At 48.3% G+C, this 20,186-nt stretch overlaps 3 protein-coding genes across 3 annotated transcripts; 1 reads left to right on the top strand and 2 right to left on the bottom strand.

The window, feature by feature from the left end:
- Positions 1-2,566: 2,566 nt before the first annotated feature.
- Positions 2,567-5,786, bottom strand: LOC117850339 (serotonin N-acetyltransferase 1, chloroplastic). The gene is made up of 8 exons (XM_034732167.2): positions 5,567-5,786; positions 5,376-5,461; positions 4,695-4,758; positions 3,964-4,150; positions 3,730-3,829; positions 3,482-3,582; positions 3,276-3,369; positions 2,567-2,997 (listed from the first exon to the last, which is right to left on the bottom strand). Exons 1-8 carry the CDS (start codon positions 5,602-5,604, stop codon positions 2,918-2,920), a joined length of 750 nt encoding a protein of 249 aa, XP_034588058.1. The 5' UTR covers positions 5,605-5,786; the 3' UTR covers positions 2,567-2,917.
- A 539-nt stretch (positions 5,787-6,325) lies between these two features.
- LOC117850779 (V-type proton ATPase subunit E) lies at positions 6,326-8,311 on the bottom strand. The gene is made up of 7 exons (XM_072292369.1): positions 7,591-8,311; positions 7,345-7,445; positions 7,062-7,218; positions 6,768-6,964; positions 6,513-6,652; positions 6,441-6,463; positions 6,326-6,340 (listed from the first exon to the last, which is right to left on the bottom strand). Exons 1-7 carry the CDS (start codon positions 7,690-7,692, stop codon positions 6,326-6,328), a joined length of 735 nt encoding a protein of 244 aa, XP_072148470.1. The 5' UTR covers positions 7,693-8,311.
- Positions 8,312-10,114: 1,803 nt separating this feature from the next.
- LOC117849080 (uncharacterized) lies at positions 10,115-16,255 on the top strand. The gene is made up of 5 exons (XM_072292370.1): positions 10,115-10,344; positions 10,453-13,008; positions 13,040-13,348; positions 15,174-15,240; positions 15,636-16,255. Exons 2-5 carry the CDS (start codon positions 12,190-12,192, stop codon positions 16,112-16,114), a joined length of 1,674 nt encoding a protein of 557 aa, XP_072148471.1. The 5' UTR covers positions 10,115-10,344; positions 10,453-12,189; the 3' UTR covers positions 16,115-16,255.
- The last annotated feature ends 3,931 nt before the right edge of the window (positions 16,256-20,186 follow it).

Here is a 20,186-nt window from a genome sequence, read left to right on the forward strand (position 1 = left end):
CCCGCGCCGGCATGGCGTCGGCGCTGATCTGCCTTGGAAGCACAGGCAGGGAGACATCAGGGGCATGCACGCCACGCCAGGAATTCAGGCGCCTCCGAGAACTTTTGTCGCCGTCTGACGGCTACCTGCGGTTTGCTGTCGAGCAGGTGTGTCGGCACTCTCGGCAGAGATGGGAATGCACGCGGGAGGCATCGCAAGTCAAGCGCGACCACAACTTGGTAGCTAGTGGAGGTGGAGCATACCGATCACCACGGACACTAGTAAATTCACAGCACTAGCGACTAAGGCAAGCGATGCTCAAGGGACACTTAGCTTCTTCTTCTTCTTCTTTTCACCTTTTTGCTTTTCAGCCGTGTTTCAAATTGTGACATGCGTAGGATTAACCGGACTAAAATTTCAACACCAAAGTCAAAAATTAAATGCCGAATTGATGCTCAACCAGGCCCCAGCAGCATGCGTGACTAAGCTTGGAATTAACGACGGCGAGCACCACCAAAACCTGAAAGCTGGAAAACCCCGCCCGTTTCCGCGCTCCTTTTAGTTTTTCCGCTTGTCCCTTCGCTATTGGCTTGATAGTTACGTCTTGGCTGGCCGCTAAGATAGCAAGCATCTAATCAATATCCAAATGACAGAGCTGATCGATCACTGCCGTAAGCGTCAATGCAGGCACAGAAGAAGGCATGCCTACACTACAAGTAGCTTTAGTTTAATCTAACAGGATATTTTATGCCGGTGCTTAGTGAATCTAATCCGTCCACCATCGATGTCGACACTGTCAAAAGCAAGAAGCAAGTGGGGGTTAACAATCTTGATGCGGTGTTTGACGACGACGACGGTGGTGGCAAATGAAAAAGCTTGCGCGCTGGTAGCTGGTAGCAGCTAGGGTTCCAGGAGCGGCACTGTTATGACGATGCCCTGACGTGGCTGTGACTGCACAGTGCGCTACCGCATGGACGGAGGCACGGGCGCAGTACAGAGAAAAAGAAAGTATACAGAGAAAACGAACGTGTGAAAAGGGTTTGATGGTGAGCAGGAGCCTCACAGTCCTGCTCAGACACGATAGGGTCCTACTGTTGTGTGGTGAATCCTCGGTCACATGTACAGATCCGAGTCCGATGGTCGTCTGGGCGCCCTCTTCTGGATGGTCTTGGGCTCTTGGCCTAGCGTAACCTCTTTCAGCTGCGTCGTTGTCGCCTCTGCTAGGATTCAGCAGCAAAGAAACAAGCTCAAAGACTTGGGCGTGGAACGGAAAGCACCAGGAGACTTGGTTCCTCGTTTCTTGAAGCAGGGCTGTGCCACACCTGCAAGCTAATCAGTGGAGGAGGGTTATCAAACGGTGGTCGCTACGATCCTTGCCCGTAGATGTGGCACATCAATCATGTGAGTCACACGCTATGCCATCGCCTTCGATTGGAACGTACAACCAACCATTTCCTTAGCTACGAAGAACTAAACATAACTCTCCGGCTCTCCGCTGCTCCCTCTGATCATAAATACGTCTGTTTTGGACAAGGTATGGCAAAAAACTTTCACTACTAGTGGCTTTCAAAAATGTTGTCTTTAAAAAACGTTTTTCACAGCCTCATAGATAAGTACAGTAAGATTTATACGTAATATTCTATGGAAATTTGTGGTGCCATGTCCATACGAAGTAATTTTATCCCACGGAGTGTTATACAAAAAAGGAATCTGGATTCTGTGACACTGCAATCGTTTTTTTAGCGGATAGCAGCGCACGAGGCTAAATAGTAAGTAGACTATATCTTCAAAGCATAGCACATAACAGTATAGCACTGCACATGTACGGATGGATAACTACGAGGGTGTTTGAATCCCGAGCTAAATTTTAATCCACGTCACATAGAATGTTTATATACTAATTAAGAGTATTAAACATCCACTATTTACAAAACCTATTACACAGATGGAGGCTAAACGGCGAGACGAATCTATTAAGCCTAATTAGTTCATGATTTGACAATGTGCTGCTACAGTAACCATTTGCTAATGATGGATTAACTAGGCTTAATAGATTCATCTCGCCGTTTAGCCTCCATCTGTGTAATTAATTTTAGAATTAACTCATATTTAATCCTTCTAATTAGTCTCTGAATATTCGATGTAACACAGACTAAACTTTTAACTCTAGGATCCAAACAACCCCTACGACTCTACTGAGCCGCCTGAGATGTGGTCAAGAGCGCACGCGCTGACCACAACCAGCAGCTTATCGTCGACGACACACGGTGAAAGTGACACACTGATACTGATGCAACTGACGACGACACAATCATTCAATGGCGATCTTTGCGCATCCACGAGAAAGCATGGAAGACCAGCACAACGGGTGACCAACGAACTGAGCTCATTACCTCGCTCCGTTGCTCAAAATATCTGAAGGTCCTAATCTCAAGGCAAATGGCACCAACAGCAACCGCTTGCCTCAGTCACAGCTACCATCAGGCAGCTGAGCTTGGAGACCGATCTGAAGCTCCTGTTTGTATCCAATGTACACTTCTAGGTGGTTCAAGTAAACGGCGACTCAGTTAGTCAAGTTACAGAGACGTTGATGGAGAGCAATTTCTTTCCCAAATACAGTACAGTACAGACTGATGTCGTCTACATGGACATCTGTATGTAGGAAATGCTACATACAGATGGACAGAGCCCAGAGTGCATGTATGAAACCCGGGTATTGCAAATAGCGTGTTTTGCTCCGATTATGGTTACAGGGGTGAGCCGAGCTGAGCCGACCGACCAATCACTTCAGCATTGGAGAAAATTGTGGTTTCTCACCAGGATGAAATGTGAAGGGCGATCCATGATCCGGGCGTGGAGCCCTGACCTCTCACTTTGACATGGCATTACCCTTTCGGATTGGGGGATACCTCAGGAACGATCTATCTGGCTGCTAGCACTAAAATCTGGGGTACCAGAACATGCCCTTGATGCCTTGAGGATCAACTTCGAATCCCAAGTTCTTGTAGAAATCTACAACTGCAGCCAACAAGAGCGAAAGACCAGGACAAATAAACCGTTACTCTAGTTGTATTATTCAGATTTCAGATTTTCCATGGCCCTTGCATTATTCAGATTTGAGAGGATAAACATATTTACAGATTTAGCAGCACCTAAACAAATGATTCAAAGTAGAGAAAAAGCCAAAGGCACATAGGAAATAGGACAATATAATTCTTGCCAGCAATTCTTCTTAGACAGCCTGCAAATTTGTTTTACTTTACAAAAGATGATGTAGAAGATTTTGAAATTTGCACCTTTATTATCTGCAAACAATGTAATGTTGTTGATGTCTCTCTGGAGCAAAGTACGGATTACTTTCTCCATAAGTGCTTTACCAAGACCTTGACCCTGAAATAGTCGAAGTCAGGGCACTTTTTAAAATAATCCTTATTCCATATAGCTAGCAGAAATGGTGCGCTAGGATTCTCAAAATGCAAAACTGCAAAGCTCATCAGTTCACCTGATATGAAGGATCAACAAGAACATCCCAAATTGTAGCATTGAAGGCATGGTCTGAGGTTGCACGTGCCATCCCAATGAGCTGTTTCTTCTCTCCTCCCTCTGTCAAATAACTTCTACAAGTACACTAAGATGTTCATCATCTAGTAAAATGAATTTCTGCAAATAACCTTCAGATTAGGACACATGCTTCAACTAATGCATAGGATCACGGAAGAGCCTGAGATAGTAAAACAATGAGGCAGGTACCTGTTTCTGAAGACTTAATTATCGAATGTAAAGTAGCAACCAAGTAGCTGTTTCTTAAGGATGCTGCTATTTTTGATAGAGGTCTGCGTGGCCATCCTACCTGTTAGATCAATAGATAAAACAAACACGTTTGTTAAGGGGTTCAATACTCAAAACAAATGCATTTGTCAAGGGAGAAGCGTTAATTTCATTGACTATAACCAAACACTGAGAAATATCAGGTTTGGTGAAAACCTTATCGCATAAGGCTTGAAGATCATATACATCAACATCTCCAGCTGAAGAAAATAGAATCTGTTCTGTGCTACCATCAGGTAGTGTTCTTTCCAGGAGTACTAATTCTTCAGGTAAAGGTTCTTCGACTTCAAGTGGTGCTGGTGGTGGCTCTACTGTCTCTGTACTGTTATTATTTTTCAAGAATCTGCAACACAAATGCATTGCAATCTGCATCCATAAGATTGAAATTTGAAGACGCAAATGCAAGACTATGAATGTAAGAAATATACATATACCCCTAAGAAATAGGTGAGTTCAAGTTCTATGCTTACCACAAGACTGGGAGATTTTCTTGTTTATTACCGAGAAAAGGAAAATAAGTAAAGAGCTAGATAGTTTCATGCTCATGGAGAAAAGGAATCATTTCATCAAATTGCTGCGTTTCTATATGACCCAAAATCTCCGGAATAAACTTTTCATTGGGCATGATTCGGTCCCACTAGATATCTATATAGCTCTCAGAAGTCAGAATGCCAATTAGTAAGGAGTAAATTCCTACCTGTTCAACTTTTCTTTCTCTTATTTTGTCCAGCATATCATGGGAACTAACCTTCTTAACATTTTCCGTTAAGATGGGACATTTTATTTACATCATAAGATGCATGTTGAAGTATATGTCTATATGATATCTCTAAACCTAATGGAATTGTATAAATGAAGTGTTAGCAATTGCAGACAATTTACTTTACCCGGATCTGAGAGAATCCCACAGGCCAGCCTTCAAGGACCAAGTTGCACCAGACCGTGTTTTAGCTACAATGATGGCATGGTTAGAGTTTAGCTATTTATTTAGCAAATAAACTGTGCTCCATGAACAGTCCACAAAAAGTCGCAAAACACAAAATGAACATAAATCAGCCTAAGAGCAACTAGAGGTTTGCTAAATGCTTCATTTGCCATCAAGCTTAAGAATCTACACAGACTTTATCACTTAGAAAGTTTTATGTTGAATTGTTGGTTACAGCTCAAGTTGAAGTTTAGATAAGAATTAACAGACACCAGAGCTTTACCTAAGAGCTAATGCTGGTGGCAAGGGCACTGACAGACTAAATGCAGACTTCCAAATATGAACAGGAAATGGTGGTGAAACAAAAAGGGCAACCACTACATCAGTTTGACTATCCTTGACGCTCCAAAGATTTCAAACAGTCATTACAAATCCCATTAGGCAAACTGCCAGATTAGCCTGGTAGGTGGTGGCACCCACGTATTTAGGTTAACTATTAGCTTAGCACTGCTCTCGTGTATACAGAAAATAAACTAACTGAAGACCGCAGTAGCCTACAGGGGTCTCAGATAACCATTATCAGCCATTAATCCATTACATCACTTCTGATAATGCGCTGAAACGTGGGGAGTGGGCATCGTACCTGCCACCCGATTACGCAGAAATCTAGGCTTGGGAACCGTACTCTGCGCTTCGAAATGGCACGCCTTTGGGATGCGAACGCCGCATCTGCACAAAAAAAAAAAAAAAAAAAAAAAAAAAAAAAAAAAAAAAATCAGCGCCAGCAAGAGCAAGGAGTTTGGGGGGCCAGAGGTTCGTCGCGCAGATACTCACATGGAGGAGGAAGGTGCGGCGGCGAAGGCGGGAGCCATCTTTAGCGAGTGCTCCCGGGAGCGGGGCGCTCGCGCGTCTCCGGTGAGGGACGGGGGATGTCGCGTGAGCGTCGGTGGCGGAGAGGACTGAGGAGCAGTGGATGACTGAATGTTACGAGAGGGAGGGAGAGGGGGAGCTCGCGACCAGTCGTCGGGGTGGTTGGTGGATAAGGTCGTGGCAGCTGGCAGAGGCCGTCAGGCTACTCCCAACGGCCGTCATTCTATTAGTATAACACGTAGATTTTTTGATTTTTTTATGCCATGACATGAAATTAAAGGAAAGAGAGGAATCAATTTCATCTAGATGAAAACAACTGTACACGCAATATCAACTCTCCATAAGTCATGAAATTAAATACGATTCTAATCCTATCAAACAGCATTTCATTTCATTCCTGCTTACGTGGCTGGATTGGAAACATCACGTCAAACTTTTTCATTGGGATTAGCCGGCGGGGCTTTTCGATTTACCTGGGCCTGTAATGGTCATTTTGAGCTGGGCCCAAATTTGCGAAGCGGCGTGCGGCCCGGAAGACAGAAAGAGGTAGCATGACGAAGAACAATACACAATACAGATCGGATTTCATTAGTGATACAGTCATACAGACATTGACAACTCGACCAAAAAAATTTCAGATAAAAGGTGACAACCTCTCATTGAAACATTACAATTTTGTCTGCCACATACTGCGTCTCAGTACTCCAGAAACAAGAAAGTATCCTATAGGATCAGTCGCTGACAAAGAAACAACGGAGTTCCAAGTTATCAGGAACCACTTCTGATTTATTCTAGAAAACAATCGATCAGTAAAGAAACAACTTATTAGGATACTTGCTTGCTGAACAGTTTCTTCCTGATCTGCAAGTGAAAGCAGACATGCACATTATGAGTCTAGGCCGCAGCATACAATGCAGGAGGAAACAATCATGGTCGATTAGCCGACGCACCTCAGGAAGCTTTTGCCTGAAGGAGACATTGAGCCTCGCGTCCAGCGTGTTCTCGCAGACGATCTTGCCGTCCTGCGACGCCAGCACCACGCCGCCGGAGCTGTTTGTTCGCCATCGATCACAAGCAAAGACAATACGCAATTTGTCAAGCCCATTTGCGTGCACGAAGGCCTAGCTTTAGCGATAGACAGGAGGCAGGGGCGGCCGGTGCGTACCAGGACGGCGCGTGCACGTCGCGGCTGTTCCTCTGCGGCGGGAGGTAGACCTTGCCGTCGATGATGACCTTGGGGAGGTTGACCTTGGCCTTCTCGGCGTACTCCTTCTTGGCCACCTCCAGCACGGCCTCCACCAGGCTCCGGTCCGCCTCCCGGCACCGCAGCACCAGCGCCGGCTCCCTCAGGCGGAGCAGGCTCTGATCCGCCGGCCGAACGAACCCGTAAGTAGAAAGCACCTCCGACGACGATCCAATCAGACGGGGTAGCAGCAAATTAAGCAACAAACCAACTGACCTGCACGATGAGGCCCTTGAGGATCCTCTTGTAGGTGTTGGCGTCCTTGGTGACGCGGAGCAGCGCGTCGCCGGCGCTCTCCTTCATGCCGGTGACCACGTCGTCCTGCGCCTGCAGTAGCTTGATGCGCGCCGCGTTCAGCTCCGTCGAGTACTCGCTGCATGCGCGCGCCAAAGCAGAATTTACCATGAGCGCGATCAGGGAGGGGATGATTCTCGTTGCATCAAGACAATGAAATGAGAAGCCGAAATGAATAGATCGATCGAGATCGATCTCAACTCACATCTTCCTGCGGACGTCGACCTGCTTCTCCTTGCGCTCGTACTCCTGCCTCACCCTCCGCTTCTCGGACTCCACCAGCTGCAGCTTCTCGATGTTGAACTCCTGCATGCAGACGACGCACGTCCAAACGATCATTTGATCATAAAAAAGGAACACGAAAACGAATGGAAAAGGATGGAGTACGAGATTTGAGATCTATCTCGGGATAAGGTGAAGACGACAGAGAGTCAGCAGTTCGGATCCGGACCTCCTCCGCGGCAACCGTGATCTCGCTGGCTTTCTCGTCGGCCTCCTGCAGGATGAACCGGACCATCTGCTGGACCTGCTTCCCGACGTCGGCATCGTTCATCTTGGATGCTTCAATTCAAACGATCGACGCAGGTGTGGGTAGCTCGAGCGAGATCGAATTTGTCCCCCAAAGGTTCGTATGTGATCCTTCAATTCGTTCCTCCTTTGGATCGACAAGACGAGGGGAGGAGCCGGAGAGGAGAAAGGCCTACGCGAAATTCGGATCTGTGCGAGACTGAGGGAAGAAGAGGAGACGTGAGGTCGGAAGTGGTCGTTGCCTTCCGCGCCATATTTGGCCTTCAATCAAATTGCTGCAGCGACCGGTTTATTCGTGAATGATTTTTTTTTACATGTCGTCTCGTAACAGGTCGTAGTACGTGAACTTACACATAGACACACTTCACGCACTCCACACACACTCTTATACGCAAGCAGGTCTACATCCTACACATATCCTTATGTGCAAGCTAAGGTTTACATCCTACACTCACACTCACATGCCTGCCTTGAAGAGATTAATCTTGGACACCAGTTCCCAGCACGTGTTAAGGCTGCAACAGTCCGGGAAAAATCCTGGAAAATCCTCCCGAAATCCGTTTCCAAAGGGGTTCGAACCTAGGACCTCCTACTGAGGCTAGTGCTACTTAGACTGACCAATCGGTTCCCAGACCCGCTTGCTATTCATGAATGATCTAAGGGGGTGTTTGGCAATACTCCACTCCAAAAAACACAGCTCCACTCCATAACTCCATCATTTTGCAGCTCCACTCCACCAACTTCACAAAAACATGAAGTTGTTGTACGTGTTTGGCTGGTTGTAGTGCTCCAACTCTAAAAACCTGAGGACTTGTTGTGAATAGTCTATTTTACCCTTTGTGAATGATCCCATAGGTCAGTCTCTTCTCTTTTCCCCTTCCCTTCCTCTGCTCGCTCTCGCTTTCCTCTGGCTCACCCGTGCGGCCATGGTGGGCGGCGGCGGTGCGGCTACGCCGGCGTGGGGGCTTCCCCTCCCACCTCTTTGACTACCCCAGATGATTCCCTACACCTAAGAGCACCTCCTCCGTCTCCTATCTCCGCGAAACCCAACCCTAGACCTAACTGCGGCGAGTGGCGGTGCACGGCCAATGACAAGCACAAAATCGAGCATTGAAAGTTGACTAAGACGGCGCAAGAACTAGAGCACGAGCACCTAGACCTCACCACGGTTCGGTTTGTGTAGTTTGTTGAGGACGAGGAAGGCCGGAGGGTATTTGTCAACGTGTGGGTGGCCAGCGGTGTCTTGCAGCACATGGCGGGCGGGGAAAGTTCAATCCCCGACCACATGAGCCATGGCCGGCGGTAGGTAGTGGCTGAGGGTGGAGCTGGGGAAGTGAGGGAGCTACGGGTGGAGGTGATTTGATTTTGTTGGAGGGAGTGGGGAGGATTTGGCCAGCGGGCGGATGGTGGTCGAGCTTGGCTCTACCTTGCTTGCTCTGCCGAAAGAAGAAGAAGGAACAAAATGGGAGAGAGAGAGGGAGAGGAGGCCGACGACCCGGGGAGGAGATAGGGCCGCGGGGGTCGTCGTCCGTGCTCTGCGGAGCAGTGGGCGAGAACGGCGCTGCAGTGCCGTGAGGATGGTGCAAGGACGCCGCAGCACTGGGGAGCACAGGCGAGGCGGCGTTGGCGCGGATGTCGGCATCATGGGCACGCGACGCAAGTGGCCGGGGTGGGTCGCGTCGCTGTGCAGGGCCATGCAAAGATCGCCGCGAGAGCTGGCGCGTGGCGACGGCATAGTCCGCCGGTGGGTCGATGGCCACCGCGCGTCGCGATGGTGACCTGACCGTGGAAGGCAGGGGCGGCACGGCCATGGTGGAAGGGGCAATAGGATGAGGTGAGCGATTCTTTTGTTTCGCCAATCGGTAAATTGTGTAACGAGTGACAATGGTGGGTAAATAACCCACAACTCCACGAGGAGGTCTAAAACAAGTGTTTTTGGAGCACCCCTTGAGGTACTCCACCAAAAATGTGGATCTGACCCCCAGCTCCACTTTTTTTTCTAGAGTTAGAGTTGGTGGAGTTAGACGTGTTTGGCTGCGAGTGTTTTGGAGTTGGTGGAGCGGAGCTAATTTTCTTGGAGTGGAGTGCTGCCAAACACCCCTAAATGCTAACTGCTAAACAAATCCATATCTTACTGCTTCATGAATGACCAGTCATTTTACGAAAAATTACGAGATCCATGCAAACATAATTTGTAGTTTCAATGCTTGATAAACATTTGCTTGATCGCTTGCATTTGCATCTTTTTCTCGAGAAAAACATGCCAACAGAGCAAGGGAGCCGAACCGGCCTGAATTCCGTACTTTCCAAATGAAGCAGCAGTTCTGTTATACTGGGCCCAACAACGAGCGGATCCACTTTCGGAGTCAGGCCGTGTCGTTGTTTGCTGCAATGGGATGGACGGTCCATTGTCGCGGAACTCCGTTCAGTATTGGGCCAATCCGGCCCGAACCTATTTTTTTTTTCCGTCTCAGCGTTCACACCTCTCCAGTCTCTCTCGTCGGCTGCTCAACCGGTCTCTCGCCGGCCGGTTTGGCGCGCCCGGCAATGGAGGCAGGCAGGACCGGCAGAGGCAGTGGCCAAATTGCGCGCCGCCTCGGCGCCGCCGTCGTACTCTTCGAGTCGCGGATCTCTTAGAGCGCGTCTCGCTGACTGCGTGAACGCGGTATTGGTACTGGTAGGCCGCTTCTACCCGCTTGCTTAGCACCGACCACTGAGCATGAGTGCATGACCCCTTCCTTCATTTTCCATGATGCTGCAAATATTTCTGATGCATAATGTGCAGTGTTCTGTGACCCGCGGGAGGTGGTTCTGGAGGATCTTCGTCGTCTGTGTTGACGCACGGGCATCCTATGCACGCCAGGTGTTCGGGGAAATTTCGGTATGCCATTTGGTTGCTCATGTTTGGCGTTGACAGTCAAATCCCATGCGTGAGAAGCTGTTTGTCCATGACCTCGTTGGAACCACGTAAGGTTGCACCAATTTCTTGTCTGCCCAGACAGAGATACAAATGTGTTGTCTGGAGCTGACACTGTCTCAGTAGTCATAGGTCACTTTTGATGTTTTACTGGAGTGTGCTGCTAATTTTTAACTCATTTGGATACATTTCGTTTTCTTGATGCTATGCTTTGAAACTGGCATTATATAGTTTTAGGAATGCCTGTTAGTAAGACTTTGATTGGAGGGTCATAAACTCACAGTGGCCATCCTCGGTAGTCCATGTTGAAATTTGAACTTTTGTATAGTGATGTTTAGTTTAGGATAGGTGTTGAGGATAGGTGCCTGGCTGGTCGCTTGCGCATCTGAACTGTTCTCAGTTGGCAAGATTAGCCGTTCTGTCAACTTTGACCCCACAAATAAAGAAGAATTGCTTGACTTATCAGCTGATCTTATATCAGGAAAGAAAAAAAATAGCTTCCCAGCTGACCATAGACATTAATCAATTACCCTTGTGAATCATTTGGTCATCAAGCCAGTATTTTCTTTTCTAGATTAAACCAATCATTGGTTTTTTGCCCCCTCTGAAATCAGTTCATTCCATATTCAAGACATGTAAAATAGCTGAAATATGTCTATAAGTTGCAGTACTTCAAAGCTGTTCATTCTCCTCCAAGTAACTGAAACTTGAAAGAAGCAGATTCCAATTTGATTTCAGAAGTTTGGAGGCAGTTTGGCTATACCGGAGTTACTCCGTGTCTCTGTTCAGAGTAGACTATAACAGTGATAGAGAGGCAGGGGGGTCATCAAGCTCATGAAAATGGCACCAACATCATGCATAGCTTGCTTCATGACACCAGGGGCTGTGTGGTCATTGTTGAGGCCTTGATCCAGTCAAGAAAGCAATGGATGAAGCATCTTTCAGTCTTTGAATGCTGGCAATGTCCGGGTTTATCCCCATTAGCAAGAAAAAGTCTGGTTGAGCACTTCCCCTGGGCATGCAAGCAAGAGACTCAAGCACATACAATCTTGATTTGGCACATAGCTACCTACTACTGTGAAATCTCACCACCTAAGTTGGAGTTGAGCGGGAGCCGAGAACAAGTGGATGTTCTGATTCACCATAGTGTTACAACCAAACCATCAAGATACTGTGGATACCGCCCGCTTGCGCATTGGAATTGTTCTCATTTGACAAGAAGAGGTGTTCCATCAACCTTAACTTAAGATAAAAGAAGAGTTACTTAACTTATCATCAGCTGATATTGTATCAGGGAAAAGGAGCTCAGCTGACTGTAGACGTTAATCAGTTACCAATGTGAAATCATGTGGTCATGACTCATTATGAAGCAAGTATTCTTTTAATCTTTTTTATATGCTGGAGTAAAACATTGAGTTTCGTCTATAAAAGCAGTTGCTTCATTCCATGTCAATGACATGTTGGCATATTTCTATAATACAGGACCTCAAAGGTGCTATTCTCCCTCCAAGTACTTGAAAGAAACCGGTTTCACCTTTATTTCAGCAGTCTGGATCTGACTCTGCTTACAGGAGCGATTCTGGTTGGAGTAAAAGTTACATAGTGATGGAGAAACAGGGCTGCCAGCAAGCTCATGGAAATGGCACCAACATCATACATAGCTTGCTCCATGACCCCAGGGGTCGTGCGGTCAGCATTGAGGCCTTGATGCTTGTGGAAATAGCCCTCTTATGGCTCATTGCTGCTCTTGGATCATGCCGTTGCCGATCAAGCAGCAGGTGCATCAGAACCCTGGTGTGGGCTGTGTACACTCTAATATTTCTCATCTTTACATACACTATCGGCTTCATGCAATCATCATCCATCAAGATTGACCTGTATCCGGTATGGGCTGTCTCTTTCTTTGCAGTCCTTGGGTGCACCAACTCAATCACTGCTTTCGAACTTGATGAAAATAAGCAATGGACGAAACACTATATTCAGTTAATCCTCTACTACACATATGTTTCTGTTATCCTTCTGCACATGTCAGATGGTTTTATAGCTACCAGTGTCACTCTTCTGTTCACTGTAACAATCTACAAAAATTATATGCGAATACATGCTTGTTTATTGGCTAGCGAGTCATGGTATTCAAGTAAACTACTTGCTGACTACATGAAGCATGAAGTCGATTCAAATGAATCCAGATATGATCCTGTTAGCTTGGCAGGCTATAATTACCTTGTGTGCTGGACTGGTGCTAGGATCAGGTCTGAACCTCCTTACTACCAAAAGCAGTTCATTGCAACTGAGAATGTTATAACCATTGAGCAGATTTGGCGTTGTGATGGTAGGCTGATGAAGTCTGCTGGGGGTGCCCGATTGAAAGATGTATGCCTTTCATTTGCATTTGTTCCATTTGCTCCGGCGACGCTACTTTGGATTTTCTTGTTCTGAATCTGGCCTTTAAAAGAGTCATGACTTCATCTTCAGAAGGTTGTTGGCCAGGGAAGATGACTACAATAGGGCTTTCGGGGTGATACAAGTAGAGTTAAGTTTCCTAAATGTTTTTTTCTTCACCAAGTATGCCCTCATGTATTATCGAGAGCGCGTAATATTCTACCTCACCATAATTTCTGTCACATTAACCCCTTTGGTTATACTGGCTGTAACTCGTGCCCGTGGAATATGTCATTCTTCAAGCAATTTGACCACGGTGGAAATCAAGAATTCTGATATTGTTATTACTGTAAGATTGTGTATAATGCGTGGGTTGTATTGCTTGAGCCCCATGGGCTGATTATATAGGAGTACATGTCTTGGAGGGCAAGTAGCCTCTCCTAAAGATAAGGAAGGTTATCCCGGGATTACAATCAATCCTAAACTAACCATATCCGGAGTTACCTAACATACTCTAACATCCCCCCGCAGTCACAACAGAAGCGCGCAGACGATGAGACTGGAGAATAAGCCGAAGAGATGATATCCCCCGCAGTTGCAACCGTCGATGCGTCGCAGATGTTGTGGCTGGAATGGGAGCTGAAGAGGCTTGTCAAGTAGATGGTAGCCCCTTAGTGCTGAAGTAGCCAAGGTTGAGGTGGACGCGGTCGAAGCCGTGGAGGAGGGCGTGGGTCCGAAGCATCAGCGAAGGCGCTCGAATACACAAAATCAGCAGCTTCTTGCCGACAGGTTCAGCAGGACGATGAGCCGACTGCGATGGTAGATGGTGCAGCTAAAGAGCGCAAGTGCATCTTCCTTTAGCAACATCGACGGTGGTGTCCGCAAGCGTGCGGCAATAGGTGCGGACTCGGACCGTGAGCCAACGTGACGAGGACCAGCAGCATGGGTGGCGCCACTGCCTGAAAAGGTGGCGACAACAGCGGCGATGGCTTGATCACGAGCGTCGCCGCTGCAGCCTGGAGGGTGCAACGACAACCTCATCCTTCGGGAGCGTCAACGACGGAGCGGCGACGAACAGCAGGGCGACGCAAACCCGATCTCTGACCGAGAAAAAGAAAAACAACAGCAGTAGGAACCGCGGATACAGTCTCAGGTGCACCTAGCTTTGCCCCTACTCATATCCTTATCTCTTCCCGTCAGCCAAGGATGGAGAGAAATAGAGATGCAGAGAGGAGGGGCGAGGCCCGCCCGCGAGCGAAATCGACCAGGGCAGGGTGCAGCTGGAGCGGTGCCTCCGCTCCTGCTACGCGACAGGTCGGCAGCCCCGTGAGCCTCCCCCGCAGCCACGTCCTCACGCTCAACGGTAGTGGCGGAGGCGGTGTCGAGGGATAAAGGGGGGAGCAGGCCTGACGAGCGCGGAGTAGAGGGCCAGCGGTGACGAGCGTTGTAGCCCGCCGGCGACGGTGGTGGAGCGGCACGGTGGAGGGCATGGTGGACGGGCGCGGCGAGGAGGCCCCGATGAGACCGGTCTGGCGATGGATCTCGACGATGGCGTCGGCAACGACGACGTCTCCAGTGGCGCAACGACCCGGCCTAACCCCGACATCTCCAGTGGCGCGGCAGCCCTGCGCCCCCACAGGTGTCCTTTGCAGCCGCACGCTCGCGCCCAAGGCAGCAGTGGCGGCGACGTCGAAGGAGAGGGGCGGCATGGGAGAAGGCGACGAAGATGCGACAGACGCAGCTCGACGAGATCGAATTGACCATAGAGAGAGGTAGGCCCCTCTGCTGCTTCTTGACCACGACGGCGCGGCGGATCAGATGGATCGGCCGCACATCTTACGAGAGCGTTGCCCCCAGTGGAGATCGCTCTCCCCGGGGGCGGCGTGAGGGCAGCGGAAGCCGGAGACCTAAGATTAGAACCTAGACTCGTGATACCATGTAAGATTGTGTATAATGCGTGGGTTGTATTGCTTGAGTCCCATGGGCTGATTATATAAGAGTACATGGTTTGGAGGGCAAGTAGCCTCTCCTAGAGATAAGAAAGATTATCCCGGGATTACAATGAATCCTAAACTAACCATATCCGGAGTTGCCTGATATACTCTAACAACTACTGTGCTAAATTTGGCATCACTTGCTTTGCTGGATGTGTTGCAGCTTATACTGTATTGGCTCTCAGACTGGTGTAAAGTTTCATTAACCTGCAGGTATGTCAGTCATCTCCAGTGGCAACAGAACAAATTCATGGAGTGGATACTTGCTTTTCTCTGCAAGGTTACGTTGCTTTCAAATTGGCAGGATAAGATCGGCCAGTATTCTTTACTTGAGTCTTTTCAAGGCAATCCCTATACGAGAAGGCTGAATATTTTCATTAGATGGAGCAATATCTTGTACCTTCAAGATCAAGAGAAGATGGGCATCAGCATGGGTCTCTTGCTAAATAACCACAAAGCAAGAATTTCTACCAATGTTGATAAAGAAGTCAAGAAAGCAATTGTGCAGTCTTTGAAAGCTAGCAATGCCCAGCTATCCAATGGATTATCCTCGCTAGCAAGAAATGGTCTGGTTGAGCATTTTTCCTGGCCATGCAGCAAGAGACTCAAACACATACAATCTTGATTTGGCACATAGCTACCTGCTACTGTGAAATTGCACTGCCACCACCTGAGTTGGAGTTGAGCGGGGCCTAGAACAAGTGGATGTTCTGATCCACCGTGGTGTTGCGACAAAACTATCAAGATACTGTGCGTACTTGGTTGTGTATGTTCCAGATTTGCTACCAGGTCACCAATGGGATACAAAAACCATATTTGATGAGGTGGAAAAGGAAACACGAGAATTCCTGGGATCTGTAAGAACTTCGCAAGACAAGTACCAGGTAATGAAAAATCTGGGAGAACTAGAGGAAACTATTTTTGTGAAGGGTGCAAAGCTTGGTAAGCAGTTGGAAAGCATAACTGATTATTCAGCACGATGGAAGGTGATTGCGGACTTCTGGTCTGAAATGATTCTATTTGTCGCACCATCAGATACTGTGAGAGGTCACATAGAGCAACTTACTCATGGTGGCGAGTTTATCACTCACTTGTGGGCTCTGCTCACTTACGCAGGCATTGTGGAACAACACAAAGAGAAGCAGAATGTGTAAAAGTTTAGTGACCCTCCAAGTAATGGTTGGTTGATTGTTGTTAGGAATATAACTGAATGGTCGAGTTTGCTCTTTGCGCTATTGTAATCTTTGTAGTTCTCTTTGTAGTTCTCTTGATACTTTCTTATCATGTGAATTGTACTGTGCTGCCTACAACAAAAAGGGGGAAATCGGTGTGCTTATATGCTTCATATTTTTTCACTATATGTGAAACTTATGTGTACTGATATGTGCCATGGGTCCAAGGATTATTGGAGTTTGTGTTATTGTGGTTAAGAATTTCGCCATTTTTTGTCTTTCAATGTGTACTGGATGAAGGTTATTGCCAATCTGTAATTTTCGGCTGTTTGAGGTGTTACGTTGAATGCCTCTTTATTAGGTACAAAGTATGAACTCGTGCAGTAGTGCACCTTTTGTTTTGTTGTACTTAGATCCCATGAGAACCTAGTCTGTCAACCTTTTATAGCCATGAAATGCTCTAGGTAGTTATTAGCAAACTCTTCGCAAGTTAGCTATCTGTATGGTCTATTGCAGCTAAAGGAGGCAAGATGGCTGAAGAATGGAGATGGAGGTCCCGAGAGTTGGAAAAGCGAAATTGCGCACAAAGGAGTAACGTCCCATTTCAGGGCAAATGGTACGTGCAGGTGCCATCATTCTTCAGCAAATCCTCCAGCGGCCTACAGCTAAGGTGTCGCTTTTGCTTTGCCTTTCCGGTGAAAAATAGAGCCTAAATCTCCCTACCTTTGACATTTAAAATTTAGGTAAAGTACTTGCTTTAATCCCAATTATTGATGTTTTAGTTTAGTAGGAGTACTTCACAGCTGATTTCTTCCAAGACTTGCAAGTGCAATCCAGGGTGCGTCATTTGTTAATCCAGTTAGATACCTGGAAAGTTGAAGATGATCTTCCACAATTCCTCTGGAAACAAATACAGGCAAGCACTACACAAATACGGTATTCATGGGTTTAGTGCCTTGGATTAAGAAGATATTAATAGATATCATATTTTTAACAGACTTCGTTTTACAAATACTCTGATTGTCTCTCTTTTTTCTTTCTTTTTTTGTTAAGAAAAACTCAATGCACTAAGTGTGACGACTGATGGGCATCATCAAGCCCTGGGCCTTATCCATTTGCTGTAGCTGAGAGCCTGAAACTCCAGCTCCACTGACAGCTTGAAGAACGGAGGACCCTCCTCTCCTCCACAACTTGGCTCTGGAGTGTTTTAATCTTTAGTCCGGACTAAAATTTATATCACATCGAATATACGGAGGCTATTAGGAGAATCAAACATGAGCTAATTATAAAACTAATTACACAGATGGAGGCTAATTCCCGAGACAAATCTATTAAGCTTAATTAACCCATCATTAGCTTGTAGCACCACATTGTCAAATCATGAACTAATTAGGCTTAATAGATTCGTCTCGCAAATTAGCCTCCATCCGTGCAATTAATTTTGTAATTAGTCTATATTTAATACTTTTAATTAATATCTAAACATTTGATGTGACAGAAATTTTAGGAGCTTCTAGGAACAAACGGGGCATCTGTCAGTCGTCCCCGGTGTCGCGGTATTTGAAGGTGGAGGACAAACAATGCGTCTGATTGCAGGGGCCTTGAGTACAGACAGTTCGTAAAAGAGCAGGACCGTGCAACATTGCAGGTCGATGCTGATAGGATGTGGATCCTGGAAGGAACGTATGGCATGTGCAGGCTGCATGTTACATGTACCCTCCCGGGAAGTTTGACATGAGGGGGCCAGCGGTTGTCGCCACTGGCTACTGATAAGGATTCCTATCATCTACACCAGCAGGCTCTCTAGATTTTTGTTTTTCTATAACCTATGATTCCTGCTCTCTGCATGATTATTTGTAAATCCTGCAACTTGCAGGAATTATTTATAACTCTCTCCTGAATTTGACAAGATGTCCTGAACTTGCAGGGATGTCCTGAATTTGACAGAACGAACTGCCATACCGATGCGCCTTCATTAAATGAAAAGGGATTCAGTTCCTCATACGGAATATTCCGAATGTTTTCCTCTTATGTTTCTTCCTCAGTGCTTATATAATACGTGCGATGCGAGAAAAACTACCGATGAACCAAGCTGTGAGAGTTTCAGGTGTTGGGTGCTGACTAGCTGAGCAACAGAGCAAATGAGCATTTTACTGCACACTTGGTCACCAGCTGCCTGCCACCTACGAGCACTTCTCTTTTACCCTTCGTGAAGGACCACCTGCACTGCTGCACACCTAACAGGATGAGACGAGTGGTCACTGGTCACTGGCCACCACACACCCTAGCCCCGGCGTCAGGACAGGACCAGAACGCAATCCCGATGCATGCACCCCGCACACAGCACAGTGTCATCCCCTGGCGAGATGGGAAATGAGACGGAGGAGCACTGCGACTCCGCAAGGCTGCAGCAGGCCTGCAGCGAACGGCCGGCGACGCGCGGGAACGCGAGATTGCCCCGGCGTGTCGGTCCCTGGCGACGCAGCAACCACCGTCCGCCGGGTCGCCATCGCCCAACCGCCGGGCGGGCCGGGGGCGAGAGGCCGTCGCTTGCCGGTGCCCTCCCGCCTCCGAGACGCAGATAGCTAGGCACCAACCTACGGGGGCGACGGGCGTGCGGCGTGCCTCAACAGGAATCTGTGGCTCGGTGCGGCGCGGCGCGGTGGAGTTCCCATAATCTCATGGCCTTCGTCGTCCAAACTCACCTACTACTGCTATCTGATGAAGCGCCGGGGATCTTTCACGGTTCTTGCAAGAACTGAGCCGCGTCGCCACCAACACCAAGCTAAATGTGTAGCCTTCCATGTTCCCATCAGCGTAAGCTGTGTAGGATAGCGCCCTTGGAGCTCGGGATGCTCATTTTCGTAGACAAGGACGCACAAACTAACTAGTACGAGGAACTGTACATCACCATATTCTCTCTCGCCCAAGATATCTACAGACTCATATGCCTACAGTACAGGGTAACAAGCTACAGTCAAGGCAAGATTCAAACGGGAGTTACGGGACAAGAAGTCGCTAGCTACCAGGCAGGCCACACTGCCACAGGAATACAGGATGCCTGACGAACTTTCCCAACAGCAAGGACGAACATAACCCAACAATTCAGCGAAATTGGGGAATTCCTGTCCGGCGAAATTCCTTGTGTCAGCACAGGGCAGGCCAGGGTGCTGCTACATTTTTCGCATGCCCCACTGTCCGTTGTCCAACCACGCGGCTGGGTGGCCACATGTGCCACATGCATTATTTGCGGGTGCTGCGCGGCACACGAACCCTACACTGGTGTACTAGTACGTCACTGGCGGCCAAGATCCGAGGGACCTGACCTCACGTTCGGTAACAGTGCCCCTCCACTCTTCCAGGCCGCAACGAACGACCCGTTACCCGTAGGACACAACGATGAGCGCAGATGCACGAGCCATCATCCACAGCCAGGGCACAAAATGTTGCCCGGCCGTGAGGTGGCGCCGTGGTACCCGGTCCAGATCTAGCACACGGCACGCGAAGCGAGGCGCCATCTCGACCGCCCGTTCCTGATCGGACGGCTAAGACGAGGGCACGCGATTGCACGTGCACCGTCTAGGATCCAGCTCTCCCCCCACCCGGCCGCGCGAGCTGGTGCAGCACGTTGCCCGCAGTTGACCGCAGCGGCATGGGTGTGTGTGTTGGGGGGGGGGGGGGGGGGGGGGGGGGGGCGGGGGGCGCTTGATCTGCCAGCCTGCCGCTTTACGCTGAGCAGCGAACACATCGGCAAATCATCCACTGATTATTCTGACCGCACAATAATCACCGCATCGGCGCGGCCTCTGACAGCGATTAACATAACCCGGCGAACCTAGGTTAACGCGCCGTCACCGGCTGATGTGCGGGCCCGAAGGTAGCCTGGCCCCACATGTCAACCCCACGTTGAATGGAACCTACCCTCTCCCATGGTCCTATCCGCTCAAGCTCGCGCCGACTTCTCCTGCTCGGCACCGGGTCATCCCCGCCAATCAGTCGTTGACACGTGGGCCCCGCGAGTAACGTGGGACCCTCGAGGAGGGGTCGCGGGCCT

This window comes from Setaria viridis, chromosome 3, assembly GCF_005286985.2.
Source record: "Setaria viridis chromosome 3, Setaria_viridis_v4.0, whole genome shotgun sequence".
NCBI classification, from domain to species: Eukaryota; Viridiplantae; Streptophyta; class Magnoliopsida; order Poales; family Poaceae; genus Setaria; species Setaria viridis.